Source organism: Trachurus trachurus (genome assembly GCF_905171665.1).
Source record: "Trachurus trachurus genome assembly, chromosome: 7".
NCBI lineage: Eukaryota > Metazoa > Chordata > Actinopteri > Carangiformes > Carangidae > Trachurus > Trachurus trachurus.
In genome coordinates, this window is record NC_139901.1 from 1,732,376 (window position 1) to 1,755,042 (window position 22,667).

The following is a 22,667-nucleotide window of genomic DNA, read 5'->3' on the forward strand; positions in this document are numbered from 1 at the left end:
CTGATTTAAGGATGTACAGTCTATGGCTCTGACTTACAGTATCTATGAAATAATGATGACAAATGAATTATAGAACAACGAAAAAACGTGTTGTTTTTGTTTTTAAACCACGCCCACTAAAGCTCTCTGCTCTCTCTATCTGTCAGTCAGCAGAGGACAGAAAACCCTCATGCTCGCCTCTAGTTTACTCACTAGGAACTTCTATGGAAAAGAAATCCTTAGTGAGCTCTGAAAAAGTCCAATAGAGCTCTGCTAGCTAGAAATCATATTCCAGGACTTATGACTTATTTTCTCATTTCCCATGTATTTTCCATGACTGGAAAAAAAAAGGTTTTCCAGGACGCGTGGGAACCCTGCTAATATACTGTATACTGGTGTCCCTGTCTGTCTCCCAGGTGCTGATGGGGAACCTGCAGGTGGACCTGGGGTTGGTTCAGTACGACAGCGACTCTCTGCTGTCTCCTGTTCCATTGGCTGCTCAGATCGGTTTGGCGGCGGGAACGGCCGTGATCATCCTGTCGGTCCTGGTGGTCATCCTGATGTACAGGTCAGTACTGTCTGTCTGTCTGTCTGTCTGTCTGTCTGTCTGTCTGCTGCCTCAGTCTGTTTTCAATAGAACTGCAGTAGAGTACACACACAATTGAATGCACTGCAGAGCTGTAACACAGTACAGTGCTATAGTGTACAGAACGGCATAGTACAGTACAATGCTATACAGTACTGTACAGTGCAGTGGTGTGTTTTTCAGTATAATACAGCACAATGCAGTGTAGTGCTAACAGTACTGGCTGTACAACTCCTCTAGACTAGTTTTCTTTGCAGTCTTTCTCATGTCGTCTAAAATCTTGTTATTATAAGCCAAAATGTAAATGTACTGTAACCTTTAACCTTTGTTTTCCTCCTAAACAACTTTGATTCTGACACAATATTCACTATAACCTTCTTCTTAACCAAGTAAAAAACTACAGTACTCATCAGATTTAAATGTTATTCACACCACCCACTAGAAATTGATGACACTCTAAAAGCTTTAAACAAGTTTGGAAAATTGTGTAATGAGTGACTGGTATATGCTGGGTTAAGCACATTTATATACATACATACTGTATATGTATATGTAATACTTTCATGTAAAAAGATAAAGGTTTGTTTGCTAAACACAGTTTATAATAATAATAATAATACATATTTTATTTGAGTAGGGACAGTGCATATTAATGAACATTGGTATAAAATACTTTAGTAAATATGCCGGATTATAGGCGAGCCGCTAATTTACGCCCGTAGTCCCTAATTAATAAATAAATAAATAAATAAATAAATAAAATCCAACTAACAGTACACCACAATGAATAAATATGTATTCCCTCACTTGTGTTTCTGTGTGTGTGTGTGTGCAGGAGGAAGAGTAAACAGGCCCTCAGAGATTATAAGAAGGTTTTGCTGCAGTTGGAAACTCTGGAGATCAATGTTGGAGATCAGTGTCGCAAAGAGTTCACAGGTACAGACACACACACACTGTGCAGACGACACCTGAGCAGACGGCTAGAAAGCTGATCATAAAAGTTCATCTTTGACTGACTGAAGGACACATTCTCCTGACTTCTTGTTCAGCTGCATGATCTGAAATTTAAGATATTAAGAATCATGTATTAATATTTAATCAGTTTTTTTGCTGGAGCCCAGTCCCTGCAGCTGCAAAATCTTCTCTCTGTGTGTGTGTGTGTGTGTGTGTGTGTAGATCTGATGACAGAGATGATGGACTTGAGCAGTGATGTTGGAGGACCGGGGCTCCCTCTGCTGGACTACAGGACTTATGCAGAGAGAGTGTTCTTCCCTGGCCAGCACATACCACCTTTGAGCCGCCAGCTGGATCTACCAGAGTCCAGGAGGCAGACTGTGGAGCAGGGTCTACAGCAGCTCAACAACCTGCTCAACAACAGACTCTTCCTTACCAGGGTGAGCATCAGCGTACGGCGTTTGGAGGATGGGACAGTGTGGGACACTTGGACCTGCAGGTTAACGATTCTCTTCTGTCTTCCGCCTCAGTTCATCCACACTCTGGAGGCCCAGCAGGGTTTCTCTCAGAGAGACCGGGGTTACGTTGCCAGTCTGCTCACCATGGCCCTTCATGATAAACTGGAGTATTTCACCGAGGTCATGAAGACTCTGCTGCAGGACCTGGTCCAGCAGTATGTCGCCAAGAACCCCAAGCTCATGCTTCGCCGGTATGTAAAACAAACACACCTTCATCTGTGAAATCAGTCAACCTCACTGCAACCTCACTGTCAACCTGCAACATCACTGTTCACATGTTCACACCAACCAATGTTCACACCAACTCGTTTTCCAATCCATCAGATCTTAGATCACAGCTTCAGATAGAACCCATCAGGTCGAATCGCCATGGAAAGAATTTATAGGCTTGACAATTATGTCAGTAAATTAATCCCCCAGGAAAAACAGCATCCTTTTAGATTCTCCTTTTTTTTTTTTTTAGGAATTCCAGTTGCCTTAGACTTAGTGCATAGGAGCTCTGCATGCATGCAGGCTGCTACATATATATACGTACAATAGTGCATGGTGCACGGACAGGACATTAGTGCATGGACAGTTAAAGTGCATCACAATACGTCTACGAATAATACAAAAATCACAATTATACAATCACAGTACACTATACTCAGCGTTGATACTACTGCTTTGAGTTCAGGAGACCCACCGGAAGTGGAATGAATGAGGGTGAATACTCAATTCTGATTGGCTGCAGGGTGTCGGTTAAAAAGTGATAATGGACACCCACAAAGACATTAAATTATTGCGCTGGCTCAAATGCTAGTTGGTAACCATGGCAGCAGAGACTCTGTGCATAACAAGTTTTCTTCAGTGCATCATGACACTGGAGTCTGTAACACACAAGTGGTAAGAAATGCACCGGCCTTCTGAAATAATACTTTGTGTCACGTGAAGTTAAGCCGTGTCCTTCACTGATCAGCTGTTGGGCTGCAGCAGAGTCGCTGTGGCCACAGCGGCTTTCCTTTTTATCACCTGTGGACGAGGGATATTGAACAGTCTGCTCAGCTGTGGCTTGTGAAAAATGATGATTTTAACTGTTAACACATTAAAGTATAAAATTCATGTATTTATTTGGTAAGTCAGTTACCATGGTATAAGTTTGATAATGCCCTTCGAGGTGTCCAATTTATCAGGAATTAATACAGAAGCCTCCGCATCGTCTATTAATTTGTAATTAATGGGGCATTATCCCTTACATATTGTATCGTACCACATCGTATCATATCGTATTGTATCCTACCGTACCGTACTGTAGCGTACGATAGGCTAGGCAAGTGTGCTCCTTAGAAACCACATGCTGGTACATACAGTGGAAAGTAAAGATACAATGAGATCAGTCTTCAGGTTCTGTCCATGAAAGCCATGAAGAGGATCTGTGACGACCAGCTACAAAGCACACAATCATAAGCCCGTTCCACCTCTGCACACCCTATGTAGACTGGCTGGCCCATTCAGGGGCCTGGCACCCTGTATTCTACTTCTTTGGGTCCAACATCCACAGCAGTCCTCCACCGCCCAGCCCCAGGGGGCTCCACCCCCTCCAACCACAACAATAAGTCAAAGAAGCAAGACTCAGATACAGGTCTGGTGGACTCCAGTATGCCTGTCAGACTACACTAAGGGCTGGATGATTGCTATGATCTAGTGGTTTCAAAAACGGGATTTGTTAGGATTTGGTTCCTCAGTCATTCCAGAAAGTTAGCTGTAAACTAACTAACTGTCTGTCTGTCTGTCTGTCTGTCTGTCTGTCTGTCTGTCTGTATTTCAGGACAGAGACAGTTGTAGAGAAGATGTTGACCAACTGGATGTCAATCTGCCTCTACTCTTTCCTGAAGGTAAATGCCGGAAAGCCGGTTTTGCCGGTTTGGTGGAATTGTACGTTTACGTTTCCATGGTTTTCAGTCGTTGTCATAGTTGCGGTAAACGCATGGATCTATTAACGCTGGCTTTTAACACGGATGTCAGTCTGTGTGATATCCACTGTTAAAAGCTGCTGTGATGATGATCCATGCGTTTTACAGATTTTCATTGGAAAACCGCAACTACCGAAACCATGGAAACGTAAACATAAAATTCCACCAGAAGAGCGAAACCGGCAAAACAGGCTTAAGTTTTTGACGTTCGGAAAAAAGGTGGATACTGTAATGTATATATCTGTGTGTGTTCCATTGCCTCTAACACTGAGCTGTGTTGTCAGGAGGTTGCCGGGGAGCCTCTCTACATGCTCTACAGAGCCATCAAGTATCAGGTGGATAAAGGGCCAGTCGATGCTGTGACGGGAAAAGCCAAACGAACGCTCAACGACAGTCACCTGCTGCGAGAGGACATTGACTACTGTGCAGTGGTAACCACAGCAACACACACATCTCACCTGTGTGTGTTATTCATTCATAGGCCTACACACCTTGGCAGCATATAGGCACATGATGGGCTGACAAGAGTACACAAACAATTATTATACCTTTACATGTCTACCGTCTGTCCGTCTCTTAGACCCTGACGGTCCTGGTAAAGAACGGAGTGGAGGTCCAGCCGTGTCCTGTGAAGGTGCTGGACACTGACACCATCACACAGGTAGGAAGCTGTCTGTCTTATAACACCTGCATGTCTTGTTGTCATCCTGTCTGACTGTCTCTCACCTCTCTGTCTCCCTGTTTGTCTGTTTTCAGGTGAAGGATAAGATCCTGGATCAGGTCTACAGAGGAGCAGCGTTCTCTCAGAGACCAGCAGCTGACAGTCTGGACCTGGGTAAACACACACACACAGACACACAGACACACCTATCTGTCTGTCTCACCTATTATACCTCTCTGTCATTTGATAGACAGCTCATACTGACCTGTGTCTCTGTGTGTGATGTCAGAGTGGCGCTCCGGTCAGGCGGGACACCTGACCCTGTCGGATGATGATGTCACAGCTGTAGTTCAGGGTCGCTGGAAACGCATCAACACGCTGCAGCACTACAAAGTAATGACTCACCAACTGCATTTTCACATTCTCTCTCTCTTCTTATGTTCTCTTAAAGGTCCAGTGTGTAATAATTAACAAGGTTTATTGGCAAAATCTGATTATACTACCCATAAATATGTAAGGGATAATGTGTAGTTCGAAGGAAGTATGGAACCCCTCCGCTTTCATACTTCCTGTCGGGGTTTATTTCTCCATAACAACCGACTAACTACACATTATCCCGCTTATTACACGGTTTACGAGTAAAATAATTAATTTGAAACATAGTGTTGATCAAAATACGACGTTAATCGATTTTTAATTGCATCATTTAACGAATCTGCATGTCCGGTCACGGCCGCTGTTTTGCTGAGCCTCCTCCCGGTCGTGCATTTGAAGCCTTTAATAATCAATCAGTGGATCGATGGATTACCATACATGTGTTACGATGTGTGTATTGTGTGCAGTCATATCTGTCATAAACAAGAGATTACGGGTTACTGGGTGCGGGTTGCGTTTGTGTCGTGGAGTCACGGTGCCAGAGACGAGAGGAGAGCGGGTCAGAGGCTCTGATGCAAGTTTGCTTTTCAGCCGCAATGTGGAAGGAGCCTCCACTCTCCTTGTAACAAGTTACAAGTCATTTATCTAACATCACAATTGGTCCCAAGCTGTTGGGAGGTAAAAATGAAACATAAAGTAAATATCCTGCATAGTTTCTCTTTTCTGTGCTGCGCTGATCAGAGCGGCATCCCTAGCAACGGTCTGTTATACTTGACGATGGTCATTATTCAGAAATAACAGACCGCAGAACGCAGCGCTGGACCAATCAGAGAGCGGCATTCAATAGAGCCGTGTAATAAATTTGTATAAGTGTATAATCGCTATATAATAAAATTGGTTTGGTTTTTGTAGCCTTATAATTATTCTTTTATATATACATATAGCAAGGGTCTTGCTTGAGAGAGTGTCGCCATCTTGCGCCACCATGTTTGTACAGACGCCCGAACATCGGTCCATGCTCCTGAAATACTCCCAGTCGTGGTAAACAAGTTTTCTTTTGGCCACCGTCACTTTTCCGACAGGAGGGGTGAGCGCGAGCGAGTGAGCACTGCAAACTCGAATCTGAATATAGATGTCACTGCCCCCCCCCCCCCCCCCATTTTACACACTGGACCTTTAAGTTCTCACATATTCTCCTGTGTTCTCTCAGGTTCTTTTACATTTTCTCCTGTGTTCCTTAAGTGTCCTCCTTGTTCCTCAGGTTCCAGATGGAGCGACTGTGGCCCTGATACCTCGTTCACAAAACTCAAGTGGAGTTGGAGTCAACCAGGTGTTCCAGACTGGAGAGAGTAAGAACATAACACACCCAAACAGTCTGGAATTAGCAGAACATGTGAAACCAGAACACAAACAGAAAGACATGTAAAACACCTGAAAACTGGAGAAAGTGCAAAGAACACAAGACAGAACAGAAAGTAATATTTAGAACATAGGATATCAGCAATACTTAGAACCCAAACTCCAAAAAACATCTTGAACATCTAGGACCCAAAACCAACACAGAGAGAACTAAACCTTCCACCCAGAACACAACATCCAGACCTTCTAGAACATTTAGAATATCACATCCAAGTAGCTGAAAGAGAACTATGTAGAGCAAGAAATGAGAACCACTGAAAACCGACACCATCGTCAGTATCGCAGTGTTTTCCTGTTGATTGTCATGGTGACCGAGAGTTTCTTGGTGTGGTTGCCACAGAAACACCGATGCTGGAGGGCGAGGAAGAAGAGGGTCTTCGTCTGTGGCACCTGGTGAAGAGCAGCGAAGATCCTGAAATTCCCAAACACAGAAAGAGCAGCATGAGGGAGAGAGAGCGAGCCAAGGCCATACCTGAGATTTACCTGACCAGACTGCTGTCCATGAAGGTAACACACACACTACCATTGTTAAAGGGACATTGTGTAACTTCTCCTGTTATCTATTCACAAAAATCGATTATTTGGTTCAAAAGTCTGTTTTTCATTAATCAGTAATCCCCCCCATCAACAAAGTGAAGTGTTCCTTTCAGCTCTGAATGAGCCATTCATATCATTCATATCTCCATGGAGCGGGTAAGCTCGGTGCTGGCTGCCATGTGGTGTCTCCATGTTTTTACGTTCAGTGGCAGCGTGACGGTAGGAAACCACGGAAACTCAGCGGAGACATCGGAGCTGTCGGCTCAGGTGGAGGTGGCGTCTGTGAAAAGTCACCGCGGTAACGCAGTGAGGAGGAATGGAGCGTTACACTGATGCTGCATTCACCTGCAGTCGGGCAGACGGCCGTCGGTAACAAACCAGATGTCATTTTAGTCACAGAAGTCCAGAGAAAGACGGTAAAACGTGGGTCAGGTAAACAATACCACATCGCCATGACAACATATTGTCACGTGTATTGTTTTGCCTCGTGCTGACGGACCACTTGTTTACATAGAGGCTTGTTTATGCTGTTACGTGCAGCGGCTGTCGTCCATCTGCCGAATTTCATGTGAATGCAGCATGAAAAATACGACTGAGTTGCTTGTGATATACAACTGCAACGCTAGATGGGAGGAATTCCTACACAATGTACCTTTAACAATTTCCATGTTTTTCCATATTCTGTGTTATAAACTGTTTTCTTGTCTGTAACAACATCTATTGCAAGTCTGCCCGTCCTGGGTGAGGGATCCCTCCTCTGAGGTTTCTCCTTTTTCTCTGGAGTTTTCCCTCAGTTGATGTGAGGGTCTAAGGACAGAGGATGTTGTTGTGATGCCATGTAAAGCCCTTTGAGACAAACTGTTTGTAAAAATGGGCTATACAAATAAAATTGCCTTGCCTTGCCATTAATGCACCTGAGATTTACCTGACCGGACTGCTGGTGAAAAGCTGCAACGTGTCTCTCCCTCTTCCCATCACCTCTCTCTCTGTCTCTGCCGACCATTGTAGGGGACACTGCAGAAGTTTGTGGACGACGTCTTCGTGGCCATCCTCAGCACGAAGCGTCCTCCTCCGATCGCTGTCCGGTTCTTCTTTGACTTCCTGGACGACATGGCTGAGAAACACGGCATCGATGACCCTGAGACGGTCCACATCTGGAAGACCAACAGGTAGGACACGCAACCTGATCATGTGACGCGCCCGGTGAGCTGTCTGTCCGTATTTCTCACCTGACTGTCTGTCTCCAGCCTCCCGCTCAGATTCTGGGTGAACATCCTGAAGAACCCTCAGTTTGTGTTGGACGTTCAGGTGACTGACAGCATCGACGCCGTCCTGTCTGTCATCGCTCAGACCTTCATCGACTCCTGCACCACCTCGGAGCACAAAGTGGGACGGGTATGACCTGTCTGTCTCTCTGCCTGTTACAGTATTTACTATCTGGCTGCATACGTACTGACTCCATCATGACCTCATGATATATTTTTTGTCCAATCAGGACTCTCCTGTCAACAAGCTGCTGTACGCCAGAGAGATTCCCCGATACAAACAGCTGGTAGAGAGGTGAGACACCCTTCTGTCAGGGACCTTTGACAAGCATGGTTGTTGCCATGGAAACAGACTTGCGTTCAGTTATCAAAAAAACATGCTCGCTGTTGCACAGTTACCTTAGAAACATGCTCGCTATTTACCTTAGAAACATACTCACTGTTGCAGTTACCTTAGAAACATACTCGGGCGATTCCACCAAAAGAGTGCCATTTCGGTCCCCAGCATATTAAATGTATAGAAACATGTAATAATATAATATAAATTGCATTTAATTAATAAACAAAGCACCATACACATGAATCACTGTAGAAATTAAAGATATATTATTTTTAATTACTATAAAAAGGCTTTCAAAACACTGAAACATAGCCTTTGTTGCATGTCCCCAGAGCCAAACGCTATAGTTTACCACAGTGCATAATGAATAAAATCCTTCTAAAATCTCATTTTTTTTGCATATTAGTGTGACTTTATATTATATCTACACTTATATAACATTTTTTTTAATTAAAACATAATTATATTTTGGTTAAAATTGACATTTTAGTCCCGTCCCCAGGTTTTCACTCAGTGCTGTTACCCAAACACATTCTACACTCTAAATGTTTTGGAACATTCCACCAGTGACATGTTCTGCTGGAAGTGACATCATTTGGGTCTTCTGAAAGTCATGGGAAGACCAAAATTTTATTCTGTAATTAATTTTTCCTGAAATTGAATGATATTGTAGCTATCTCAGGGTCGGTCACTCTTAAAACTCATTCCTGTTACCTAAATTATCTCTAGACAGTGTTTGTTGATATCAAATGTAAAATATTCAGTTAAATCCTAAGAATGTGCTCTGTGTGCTCAAGCTATTAGTATAGATGCTATTTGGCTAGATTTCACACAATTGCTGATTTTATGCTAAAAACTCATTGCTGTTACCCTCATTGCTGTTACTCATTCTTCAAAAATGCAATGATAAAAGTAGCAATAAATTAAATAAAGTAGCCTGAGATTGACCAGTACTCATTTTGAATGAGTAAATGTGTATATTAAAAAATTCTATACTGAAATGGAATGAAAAATGAAGTTTAATTTTTAAGAGTTACAATGAGCAAATGGCACTCTTTTGGCGGAATGTTTACCTTAGAAACATGCTCGCTGTTTACCTTAGAAACATTCTCGCTGTTTACCTTAGAAACATACGTTGTACAGGTAGGCTACATTAGAAATGCACACAGTCATACAGTTACCATAGAAACATGATCATTGTGTACGGTTACTATAGAAATATGCACACTGTCATACACTTACCGTAGAAGTAGTTGTACCACACATGTAAAACTCAAGGCCGGGGACCATCTGGCCTGTGATATAATTTTATGTGGCCGGCAAGAACATGTCATACTTCTATTGTTAATGGCCCGCCAGTGGAGTGCTCACACTACAAATCCCATAATACACTGCAACAGTTACCATATGGCCGTGACCAAGCAATAAATCAACAAGCGCCAAGCCCTATCTGCTTCTCTGTTGGCAACAAATCGGCAAACCTCATTGATGCACACCTCCACTCAGCTCAGTGATGGCACCATTTATGAAAAACAAAGTTATTTCTATTTTCATTCATTATAATCTTATTTAATTTTATTTTCATTGAGAAGATTTACAGTACGCTTGCTGTTCATATTTCTGATTAAAACAATGCCGGTTTTAGTCAGTTCAATACAATACTTAGTGTTTTAAACTTTGGCCCCTTGTGTGATTGAGTTTGACACCCCTGTAAATGTGTTCACTATTGTCACATCATATAAACTGTGTGTATGTGTGTGTGCAGGTACTACAGTGACATCCACAGTGCTGCGTCAGGCTGTTACCAGGAGATGAACTCCACTCTGACTGAACTCTCTGGGGTCAGTGAACTCAAAGCTCAACTATAGATGTGACTGAAGAGAACATCAACATGAACTTTCTCTCTCTCTCTTTCTGTCTTTGTGTCTTTTAGAGTTTCGCCTCAGAGATGAACAGTGTTGTTGCTCTCCATGAACTCTACAAGTACATTAATAAATACTACGACCAGGTAACACACGCACACACACACAAAGTGAGGTCATGTGACCGAACATATTGCATTTAAAAAGATGATGTTCAGAGTTGCCTTCAGACCGGCTCGTCCTGTGAGCTGTCTGTGTTAAAGCTGCTGCAGGAAGCTGAGGTCCTCTGGTCACCTGTCTCTCTCTGTGCCTGTCTCTCTCTCTAAGATCATCATGTCTCTGGAGGAGGACAGTTCGGGTCAGAAGATGCAGTTGGCCTATCGACTGCAGCAAGTTGCCGCCCTGGTAGAGAACAAAGTCACCGACCTCTGATGACCTCTTGGCCACAAGAAGAACTGACCTGATGACCTCTTACCCCAGGAGAGACTCCGAGCCCCATTGAGGAAGAGGAGAGAGTGAAGAAGAAACTCCTTCAGCACTCTGAGAGACTGAATCTCTGGAAACCATCAGAGTTGTGTTAACATTGTGTCTTCCTGCTGTCTGTCAGTGTGAGTGTGTATGTGTGTGAGAGCCTGTGTGTGTGCTGGGGATAGAATATACAAGGTTTTTATAGTTGGACTCAGGATGTCTTTAGAGCCCTTCACTCTGCAACAGCGGCAGCTGCACAGTCATTTACAGTTAAACCTGAAACCGAATCAAACCTAAACCAGACTTAAACCAGGGATAAACCAAACCTAAACCAGACTTAAACCAAACCTAAACCAAACCCAAACTAGATTTAAACTTGATGTTCGACCGATCTGACACCAGCCTGTGTTGTAAAATGACAATCTGACCAATCAGATCAGGGAATCATCTCCTGCTGCCTTGCACTACATTTGCCAGTTTCCTTGCTGTGCTGTTCTGCTGTCTGCCAAGAGTCAAAAAGCACAATTGTTATAGTTTCTACTGATGACGTGATGATTATTGATCTGCTGGATGTTTTTTAATGTGTTGTTGCCTTCACTACTGAAACCAGCGTTGTGCTGCAGGTCTGCCCTCTCCCCCTCTGACATGTCAGGGTTTGACTCAATGCAATAACAGAATCAGGGAGTGGTTTGAAATCACTGTTTAAGTCTGATTCCAGTTTCTAGTCGCTTCATAACAACCCAAGCTTAGCTAAAAGTTGTAGTACAACCTCAGGATCAGCCCCGCACTGGTTTCCCGTCTCTCCAGTCTTCCACAGTTCCAGATTGAGTTCAGATTGACTCACCAGGATCCTCAGGTTTGGAAAATTCCAGCCACAAGCGCTTAATATTATTCATCAGCATAAAGCAGTGGGGTGGCTCAGAAAAGGACAGATAATTGGGTTTGACGGTCCTGGTTCCTTGTAGGGGTTTCAGTTCAGGCCTGAGTCTTTATACTGTTCTCTCTGCCAAAATAAAACCTGCACTTAGAAAATACATGGAGGTTGTTTGCTGGAGATCTATTGTACCTGAGCAGCTGGAAAAGGTGGTTTGACCGAAGGATGCTTTACTTTTTGTACGGAAAATTCAAAAGTGAAAAGACCAGAAATTAGAATCAGACCGAAAGTTTAAACAAAGAGCTGGAGAACGATCAAATTAATCTGAATTCTGGGGGTTTAAACTGTGTGTGTGTGTGTGTGTGTGTGTGTGTGTGTGTGTGTGTGTGTGTGTGTGTGTGTGTGTGTGTGTGTGTGTGTGTGTGTGTGTGTGTGAGTGTGTGAGAGAGAGAGTGTGTGCATGTGTACGCATGCGTGCATGTGTGTTAGATAGTCACTAACTTATTGTGTGTACATACTGTAAGTCCTATTTATCCCAGCTGTGCCTTCACGCTTGCAGCTAGGTGGCACTGTCTGTCTGTACCGACAGCAGCCTTATTTAGCATGTGTCCTGGTGCATCATGGGAACATAAATTAATTGTAATGTTGTTAAACTGTTATTGAAGCCGAGAGGGAAAACAACAAACCCTGCATCATATACCAATACTCCACTCCGAACCCAGTCTAACACAGAACCAGCTAGCATCATAATATTATGGTATATTATTAGCCTACAGAACCAGTTAGCATAACATTATGCTACATCACAAAACCAGCTCGCATAATTTTGTGCAATACAAAAGAAACCAGCTAATATAACATTATGCTATAGGCCTATTATAATAAACAGCAACATAATGCTTTATCACAGAACCAGCCAACGTATTACAGTAATGCTTTGTTATAGAAACAGCTTGCATACAGTAATATTGACTGAAAACAGTCTCACCTTAAGGTTAACTTATTGCACTGTGTTGAGAATGTTATCAGCGGCTGTCTCTGTCGTCAAATGATCTGTCAAGTACAAAAAAAATACGTATATAATAAGTGTGTTGTTGAGCTAGCTGCTAACAGCGATGGTTCCAACGACAAAGATAGCTCCTAGCAGCCTTTGTAATATCAGATGAGAGCTGTATTCTAGCTGATTATAGTATAAGCTAGTATCAACAAACAGCCTGACATTAAATGTTTTTCAAAGCAAACAGAAACACACGGTGTAATACTACTACAGGTCCCAGCATTTTTGGTTTCCATCTTTGCGGGAGCAGCCATGGTTTGTTCGGCGCTGAATCTGAACCGTAGCATTGGCAAGAGCTTTACTTAGGTTCAGCAGTATGCATGATGACCATGGTTACTGATCAGAGAATCTGATAAGCCACATGAATGGCTTTATCTGCCTGGATAGGGCCTACTGTGGCTGCTCCTTACAGCCGTGCTCCATACCTGTCCTGAAAATGGCACATGTCCTGTTTTGGTGATTCATTTTTTTTGATGAACAACAGTGCAATCTCTAAACTCAACGCCAAACACATTGCATTTATTGAAAGTCAACTCCTGTTTTGCGAGTTTTAAAATGTGAAGCTGCGGCATGAGGAAATGTTCAGTTTATCTTAACACAGACACAAAAAAAATATTACATTACATTGATCAGAGGGTCATAGACTCGTTTAGTAATGGAGAATCAGAGAGCAGGATTATCAGAGAGGATGTTATGATGTTTCAGTGATTTATATTAACCTGAGCTGTGAGCATGAAGAAAAAGTTCACACAAGGTCACAGTGAAGAGGTTTGAAGTCTGGATTTATCCTGCAGATTGTAAGCTATGTTTCCATTCTCTGTGTGGAGGACACTAACTGTTTTATTTAGTTTCATTTAAAAAATATGCTATCAACCACAATGTGAGAAAGAAAACTTCATGGGGACTCTCCTGGACTGTACGTCAGTGTAAATGGACTCTGACTGAAGACTGAACCCACCGGGCAATAAACAAACACACCGACTGTCGGACTCAGACGCCTGAACCAGGTCCTGGTCTCTGAACCAGGTCCTGGTATCTGAACCAGGTCCTGGTCTCTGAACCAGGTCCTGGTATCTGAACCATATGCCTGCAGCTTCTCTATGTTACTTCTTCTGGTATTTTTGATTATAGCTCTTTGATCTTCTCTGTGTTTTTGCCTTGCGTGTTTTTGAGCCCGTGTTTGACCAGTAGTTGTAGTTCTCTGATCAGATTAAACTTTGCATGCGTGTAATGATGCTGATGATGATGATGATGATGATGATGATGATTTACGGTGCTTCTTCAAGCTACTTTGTTATTTTGTTTTTTAAATGAAGACGAGAGACGGAGTTTAAACTCTGCCGTGTCACTGATGTATATCTATGGAGGTCAAAGGTCACAGTTTAACCTTTGACCTCTTGGTCTCTGTACAGTTTTCTAATCTTCTGGATGTAATGAAACAGATCCTCAGCTCTGACTGGTTGAGCTATTTGTTACTGAAAAGTTTTTCTACAAGGGAATAAAAACTTTAAAGTGTTTGTACAAAATAAATCCAGGATCAGTTTAATGAAGCACAAACTGCTTTTCTATTGACCCTGTACAGTTTGCTAACAGTGTGTAAATGTGCCTGTAAATACCTGTTTGAGGATGATGATGATGATGAATACAAGTCTGTCTGCAATGGAAATGTGTTTTTATTGTGAAAAGGCAGGAGGCCGAACACAGTTTGTATCATGTAAAAATAAAGTTATAATTTTAACAATTAATGTTGTTTGGAGTTTCATAGAGTTCATACGTATCATGATCAATCTGATCAAACGATGATGTTCTCTCTCAGCTGCTGCTTTTTTATTTTCTCGAAGATCCAAACACGTCAGGGTTTCCCCCAGTAAACTTGCTACTGGCGGCCAAGCGTGTGTTTTTTTTTGTGGCAGGGTCCTGTACGTAACAGATTCATCATGTTTAGTCCTTGGGCCAAGACCCAAAATTTCACATATCGGTATCACCTGGCAGGGCAAATTCTAGTTGTGATTTTTTTATTCCTATACACTCATAGATTAAGTTGTGATATGATAGACCTTGCTGCTTGGCAGCTTTATAGTAGGCCTATTTATCACCTCTTAAAGTAATAGACTGTTGCTGTTCAAAAACGAGAAAAGTGCCTTCCCTGGAAATCATCATCATATCCTCTCTTTTGGGTGTGTTTGAACTAATGGCCAGCCATAGAGACTTGTAATATAAACCCTTAAGTAGTGTTTCAAGTAATTTATCTAATATAGGTGTAAATAAGCTTCAATTAGCTGACGGTCAGGTCTAAATCATTGCAATGTATTTTCTAATTAAGGATACTTTTTGACAAATTATATTTCTTCTCAATACCTTATTCAATTATTAGATAGATCCAGCAGGACTGTTAATTACTTGGTGATATCAGATCATGCGATAGATAGATAGATAGATAGATAGATAGATAGATAGATAGATAGATAGATAGATAGATAGATAGATAGATAGATAGATAGATAGATAGATAGATAGATAGATAGATGATATGATTGTTTTTAAAAAAGTGGTCTCGTGTCTCACTTTACCCCAGCTCAGGGGTAAACAGAGACAAACCAGAGAAATCAGTGGGGTAAACTGATCCACTTACTTTTTCCACTCTGAAACTACCATAACAACACATGTTGTAACAGTTAGAATCCTGACAGCTAGCTTGACAACCACACATCCCAGAACTAATGTCGGACTAGTAGCAGAATCATGGGGATTGGTCAATTAAGCTCTTTTCTTTTCTCAACACAAAGTAACTCAAGAACAAAATCAAATACAACACAGAATGTTTTAATTAACATTTAAATGACAGATAGAACCAGTTAGATAGTCTGGGGGTCAGATTGTAGGCCCCGACAATCGTGACCATTTCGATCAAAAGTCCTCTTGTGTGTGTGGGGGGAGCCGACAAAGTGGAATGTGACTAAAATTGAATGTAACCAATAAAGAAGTGGACTGACTGACAGCACAGCATAACAAAGCAGTGTGGCTACAGATCATGTTTGATCATGTGAGATTTCTGGCTTGGGGGACGAGATTCTAGTGTAAATCTTTGTGTGTGGTGCTCACAGTGTCTCACTCATGGATTTATTATAATACACCCATGGTCTCACTTTACCCCGCAGCATTTGTCTCACTTTACCCCAACACCCCCATTTTAGAAAAAACAACCTCTCTTAGAAATTCAGGCTGATTTTCAGCCAGCATCATCACATGGTTTTATGTGTTGGTAGTTCATCATCATGTATCATAGAAGTTTTTCTACCTGAATCAATTTGCTTTGGCACAACAGTTGATTAAGTTGACAGCAAGAAAATTTACTTTTACATGCAAAAATTATATTTTTGTGAAAAAAAACATGCTTTCCACAGCATCATGAGGTCCTCTCCTTCATGAGCATGGGGAAATGGAAGGGGCTTGAAAACATAATGGTCACATAAATGTGTTCCATTTTCTAGATACAGGGGGTGTCTCACATTACCCCCACTCTCCCCTACCAGGTAACAACATTGTGCACTCAGATCCATCATCTAAGATAGCATAGGTATCAAAGGTTTTGTCCTCGTTAGAGAGTCTCACTCTAACAACTTTGGACATTTCTCAATTCCAAGAATGCAAAGAACAATGAACTTGGGAGATCAAGTACACAGAATGCTCCGTTTTCAGTTTTGAGACAATGCGTTCTCTTGATCATAGTGATTGTAACCACCAATGATCTCACTCTGACTGCAAAATTCTGAAAGCCTCCTGCATCATCTCCACAGGTTAGGAAGATTTAAAAATAGTCTGCATCTCTCTCAGGGCCAGCTGGTGTGGTTGACCATACTGTCACTCTATAAGGCTGCTAATGCCTTAGTGAATGGTTGTGGATCATGTGGATAGGAAAGAGCAATATGGCGGGCAGAGAGGAGCTGTAACTGATCTAATATGAAATGTGTACAGTTCAGGTTCCTCTGTTGGCAACAAGTTCGTCAGAGCCATCGTCAACAGTATAAACCCATGAGGGTCATCATGGCTGAAATATGGGAATGAAGATCCCTCTACTCGTGTGGAAAACCTGGAGCCCATAGTTTGCTGCACAGGAGCCACAGGTAAAGAGAAGCTGGGATTAGCAGGGGGGAAAGCTCCAGTAAAGAGTGGGGCATATGAAACTGGAGCTGGCTGAGAAACAGAATCTTGAGCTTGAGGTTGCTGTGCAGGCTGAGGGGGCATGTAATGGAACTGATATGGGTCAACACTGCTTGAGTGATAAGCAAATGGCTGGGCAGACTGGGAAACCTTTCTGGGGTCCAGAGAAGGTACAGGGGCTGGTTCAGACTGGGCTTTCTCACATTGGGGGGGGGGGGGCATTAGGGGTGGTTAGATGCATATGGTGCCTGTTGGGGCTACATTCCTCTTCTGTATCTCCCTCCGAGTAACCCTGCTCATACTGTGAGTCTGGAACCATACCTCTTAGCTGTGCCACTTCCAGCCTCATAGGACAGATTCAGGAGGCTGCTCTGGCCTGTGGTTGTTGGGGAGGCCTGCCATAAAGTTAAGTCTGTAGATATATTGGAGGCATTCTCTCCCCGTTCAGCAATATGATGGGAGAGAGCAAGGATTTCCAGCATGGGTGTTTGCTCCGGCTCGAAGGACCATGAAAAAACGATGATGTATGATGTCCAAAAAGAGTGTTAAATGAGTTTTAATGTGTTATTGGCCGTCTGTGTTCTTTTTGGAATTAATGACAATCTGCCTACAGGGCAAAATAACAAAATGAGAAAAAATATATAAAAAGCTGCTCCTATGAAAAGGCTATCATATTTTTATTAACTTACAGTATATTGACCCTAAAAACAGTTTAGTATAGGTAAGGTTTTGCCCACTCAAGTGATACCGTAACTGGTCTGGCCCAAGGACTAGTAGAGAACGTGTGATTACATACTGCCTTTCACTAGATCAATGTTAAAACTTGACAGGAAATTTGAAAATATGACTATGTATTATGTAATCATGTGTTATTATAAGGCATTTATTGACAATATTTAAACACCAACTACAAAAAGGCACACTCTTGAAATACTGTTTTAACAAACAAAAATACAATTAAAATAAATAATATCAAGTGATATCAAGACGTCCAGGGAATTTTAAAACAAGCTTTGGTCACCTTTAAAAGTAAGATAAATCAAAATAAATGCAAGTGCAGACACTCTACAAAAATGGAACTCAAAAATCAACCAAGAGATTCAAAATGATCACTTTATGGCTAAGGGGGAAAACGGAGAACTCTCAGAACAGAGGCTCTGATCTGAAGACGTATGGCTGCGTGTGTTTGTTCCAGATTTATGAAGACAGCTCCCAGAAATATCACAAGCTGAGATGAGACCCTTGACTGGCCAACCTCCTGTGGAGCCAGTGAATTTTAGATTCATATTCATTTTCTTTAAACAACTCCATACTTGAACAGAACTATTATTATTAAGTATTATTTGTATAAGTATTATTATTATTAGTAGAGACAGAGGAGAAACAAGGCACCGGTGGGGAAAGCAACACAGGTCAGACACGTAAGGTAATTACAGCAGGGGACACACAGGAAGACAGGACACTAACTTCAAAATAAAACAAGAAATAAGACAAACCATGACAGTGGGGTATAATAAAATACACTTTGTACTTGACCTCAGTCTTTCCTTTTCATGCCACTGATGCCTGCTTTGGTAACTCCATAATAAAGTCAGATTTTGCAAACAAAACATATTAAGGCCTTCTAAAACATGAGCAAGTGATGAATAGAATTTATGATGAAGACAATTGTATTTTATAGAAATATTCTATTCTATCTATTTTTGTCCAACTGCTTTCCTTTCTACAGAAAAGGTTTTTACTTTTTTGCATATTATAATATCACACCTAAATGTTTAAGATCATCAAACATATTGTAATATTAGACAAAGAGTTTTTAGATGATGATTTCATAAAACTGCAGCCTCCCTCTTTTTGTCAGACAGGTGCATATGGACACAACCATTTGCACCAACTGCAATGACAGCATGTAGCAAAACCAGTCTCATGTAGCCATGTACCTGCTAACCTTACAGCAACAACTAAAACATTAGCACTAGTAACAACTTGCATGACAAATATCTACATCGACAACCAATAAACATGATGTAGGTTTGATGAGTTGAACTACAAGGTAGGCAATGCTATCACAAAAAATAAATGAAATAATAAAAGATAATGAGTTTTTTTTCCTTCTTGTGTCTGCCACATATGAAAGAAGGTCTAAACTGAGCGTGAGTGTGAATCAGGTGATTCATAACTTGTTACTGATTGGGGAAATTGGAAGTGTTACACATCTTAGCGGCAGTGTCGATGTCTCGGGAGACGGCGCTGGTCTGGAAGGAGCGGGTGGAGAGTACAGACTGGCTGACTGGCAACAAGGCCTGCTGCTCCACTGTGGCTTCAGGTCTATGACCTATGTTACAACTATCCCTGGTCTCCCCCCTACAGTCTATGCTTTCCCCTGGGCAGTGAGCACATAGCACACCAGTGGCAACGGATGAAACTTGCTTAGCTCCATGGTTACTGTGTATATCTGAGACTTATATATGCGTACAAATAAACAGTTGACTGGATCAGTGTTTCTGCAATAATCCAGTTTATTATATTATTATTTTTTTTTAAATAATCTTTTGATTGTTTTAGGCAACATAAAAACAGTAAGTGACAATACTAGGAACATAATGAATACAGATAACCATGTTTTGAGTCCCAGCCTCTAACATCCCACTGCTTGGCACTGAATAGAATACATTCGTGAGGATAGAGAGAGAGGAAGAAGCCTGAACATTTCCATAATAAAAAAGAAGCATTTTGGCTAGTGAATGAGATAGTAAACAACAATAACAAGCATATCGATGAATGAAAAAATACTATACTGTAGGCTATATAACACAAATAATGACAACAATAACAATAATTGTTATAATAAAAATAAAACAAAATAAAATCAAGCGTTCATAATAAAAGGAGCATGTCCCATATGGGCATATGTAACCTAACCGAACAGTTAAAGGGATAGTAGAATTTTTTTAAAAAGTGGTGTTGTACGATCTACAAATAGCCCCTAAGTACTTTCATTGCAGCAGCAGACTCTCTGCACTCCTCCCGTTAGCAACGCCAGCCCATAGCCCTGCCCAGAGATTTACAACATACATTGTTGTGAATGGACCCAAAGAATCGGCCTATTTTCGCGGCCTAAAAGAGGTTTTACCTGAAAAAAAATACACAGTTCCATTGTTCGCTATAATATAATTTTTTCCAGCCCTTCAAAGTGCAGGAAAAACACAGTTTTTATTTGGACCTAACCAACTGCTGATTGGCGGGCGCTAACCCTGGGCGGAGGGATACATGAGTTGGTTAGGTCCAAATAAAAACTGCGTTTTTCCTGCACTTTGAAGGGCTGGAAAAAATTATATTATAGCGAACAATGGAACTGTGTATTTTTTTTCATGTAAAACCTCTTTTAGGCTGCGAAAATAGGCCGTTTCTTTGGGTCTGTTCACAACAATGTTGTAAATCTCTGGGCAGGACTATGGGCTGGCGTTGCTAACGGGAGGAGTGCAGAGAGTCTTCTACTGCAATTAAAGTACTTAGGGCAGTGGTTCCCAAACTTTTTGTGGCCAAGGCACACCAAAGGACAAGTAAAATCTCAAGGCACACCTATTGTTTAAAATAGCCTTCATAACACGTGTTATCACTTATATCATGTAAAATATCTGCAAATGTGCATAATTATTTAATAATGCCAAATAAAATGTGACAAAGACAACTAGGCTACATTACTCACGAAATCATATTTATTAAAGGTGTACAGAAATGGCCGTTTGTCCTGTTTGTCGCGCCGAGTTGTCACGAGCTGCAACACGAGTTTACCCGAGTGAGGAAAACGAATTTGATTGATCGTTATCGAGCGGGCGGGATATTCAAAGCTTGGGGCGAGCCCGAGCTCCGTGTGTGTGTGCGTGTCTCAGACGTTTGAATGACGGATGACGGATCCAATATCAGTGGCTGGTGAATCGTGTACAGGCTGACGTATAATCCGTGCGCCTGCATTATCCAATGCGAAAAAAAAAATACACACTTTCATCCCGGATTTACTCAAAAATAGAATTTTGCACAAAGTTTGGCCTACAACGTCTGAAAGATGAGTTATCACATTAATTTTATCACCCAAAGTGGCCTCAAATTCAATTTTCTTTTCTGTACACCTTTAACAAAATATTTAAAAAAAATAATAATTTGAAACTTTATCAAATTAGGCTTCATCAAAGCAGCAATACAACCATTTAAACCAGACAGGTCACAATAAGGCAAAGGAAACTTTGCAAAATGTCATCACAGAGAACTGTCAATGCAAGGAAGCTGCACCGTCCATGGTCCTACAGATTGATCAGTATTGAAACATATTGTGCGAAATATGGGGTTCTCTTTGAGGTTTTGTTTTTTAAGAATTGTTTTTAGGTATAGAGTTTGCCTCTGTATTATGAAATGAGCGCATACAAAGTAGTAAATTAAAAATAATTATCTTTTGTGTAGTTGTATATTGCAATAATAATGTATGGTTGTCACAAAATCCCACAGCACACCTGGACTTGTCTCACGGCACACCAGTGTGCCTCGGCACACCGTTTGGGAACCACTGACTTAGGGGATATTTGTAGATCATACAACCCCACTTAAAAAAAAATGCTACTATCCCTTTAACCTACTGTAATTTCACTAACTTGTGTGTGTGTAAAAGTGACAGAGAAAACCACTGACTGCCTCCCCTGCTGCTCTGAGCCCCTGCTCATCAACATCAACTAGGCTACCTGTCTTTAGGTAGCTAGCTGATGATTTACACATGAACAAACTCCCTGGATCAGCCATGTTCAGTGACGTCAGCCTGGACAGGTGCAGTCACTTAGACTTGGTTTCCACACGGTGGCGCCATGAGGACAGTAACTCTATCCTTCCAGTAGTGAAATGTTTCCTTTTGAGAACCTGAAATCTTGTTCTCCATCACTGCTTAACTTCCTCTCTGCAGGTTGCTAGGCAACATAGGCAAAAACCTGCTGTAACAGCGCCTGCCACTGCCTCTTCGATCCTCCACAGCTCACTTTACAGACTTAAGTAACAAGTCAATATAATAAATGAATATCTTTTTTTAAACCAAAAGTTAGGCTTAAATCTTTCACAGGAGCATACAGCAGGTTTTCTGATAGGCTACATTTACTATAATGAAAACACTGATCCAGTAGATTATAGCCTATAACTGACATCTTTATAGGAAACTCTTTTCATTATTCCTACATTTTCCATTCATCCCCAAAATCCTGGCCATGGTCTGTCTGAAAACCACCATACACACAGAGCCTCTTTTTATTCTGATTTATTTCTCTTACCATTTTGCTGAACTATTTTCTTTTCCAAGAGTGAATGAGTGAATAGCTATTTCATTCAAGTTTGAAAATAATATTTAGCCTATATAAAGGAAATATTATCATTAGGCCTTTTAAAGATGTGGGCTATGCTTTTAATTCACAGCAAATTTTGAAATGGAATTTATTCTATTAATCTTTCTTTCTGTCGAAAATTATTTTAATCTATAATAGGCCAAGTAAAGAAAAAGCGCATGTATTGTGGCTATACCGCACACAAAACAGGATTAGGAAGAGGATCAAGATTTAATACAGCAACGCGTTTCGCTTACAACAGCTTCATCGGGCTGACCCTAAAGACAGGTGTTACCAAGGAT

At 41.4% G+C, this 22,667-nt stretch overlaps 2 protein-coding genes across 3 annotated transcripts in view; one reads left to right on the forward strand and one right to left on the reverse strand.

The window, feature by feature from the left end:
* plxnb3 (plexin B3) overlaps positions 1-14,537 on the forward strand; it is an 85,144-nt gene extending 70,607 nt beyond the window's left edge. The window contains exons 24-41 of one of the 2 annotated variants that reach the window (XR_014595523.1): positions 396-547; positions 1,401-1,501; positions 1,742-1,959; positions 2,050-2,228; positions 3,845-3,911; positions 4,274-4,420; positions 4,570-4,650; positions 4,746-4,824; positions 4,940-5,043; positions 6,287-6,374; positions 6,785-6,951; positions 7,990-8,150; positions 8,229-8,376; positions 8,477-8,541; positions 10,352-10,427; positions 10,520-10,594; positions 10,776-13,854; positions 13,893-14,537. Coding sequence is in view for 1 of the 2 variants with exons in the window: in XM_083976070.1 (XP_083832196.1) it covers positions 396-547; positions 1,401-1,501; positions 1,742-1,959; positions 2,050-2,228; positions 3,845-3,911; positions 4,274-4,420; positions 4,570-4,650; positions 4,746-4,824; positions 4,940-5,043; positions 6,287-6,374; positions 6,785-6,951; positions 7,990-8,150; positions 8,229-8,376; positions 8,477-8,541; positions 10,352-10,427; positions 10,520-10,594; positions 10,776-10,880 (2,013 nt within the window). In the remaining variant the exon portion in view is untranslated. Of the gene's footprint in view, positions 1-395; positions 548-1,400; positions 1,502-1,741; positions 1,960-2,049; positions 2,229-3,844; positions 3,912-4,273; positions 4,421-4,569; positions 4,651-4,745; positions 4,825-4,939; positions 5,044-6,286; positions 6,375-6,784; positions 6,952-7,989; positions 8,151-8,228; positions 8,377-8,476; positions 8,542-10,351; positions 10,428-10,519; positions 10,595-10,775 lie in introns of both variants that reach the window. The other variant, XM_083976070.1, reaches the window with a different exon arrangement.
* Positions 1-22,667, reverse strand: part of bcap31 (B cell receptor associated protein 31) — a 381,037-nt gene that overhangs the window by 156,289 nt on the left and 202,081 nt on the right. The window lies entirely within an intron of this gene.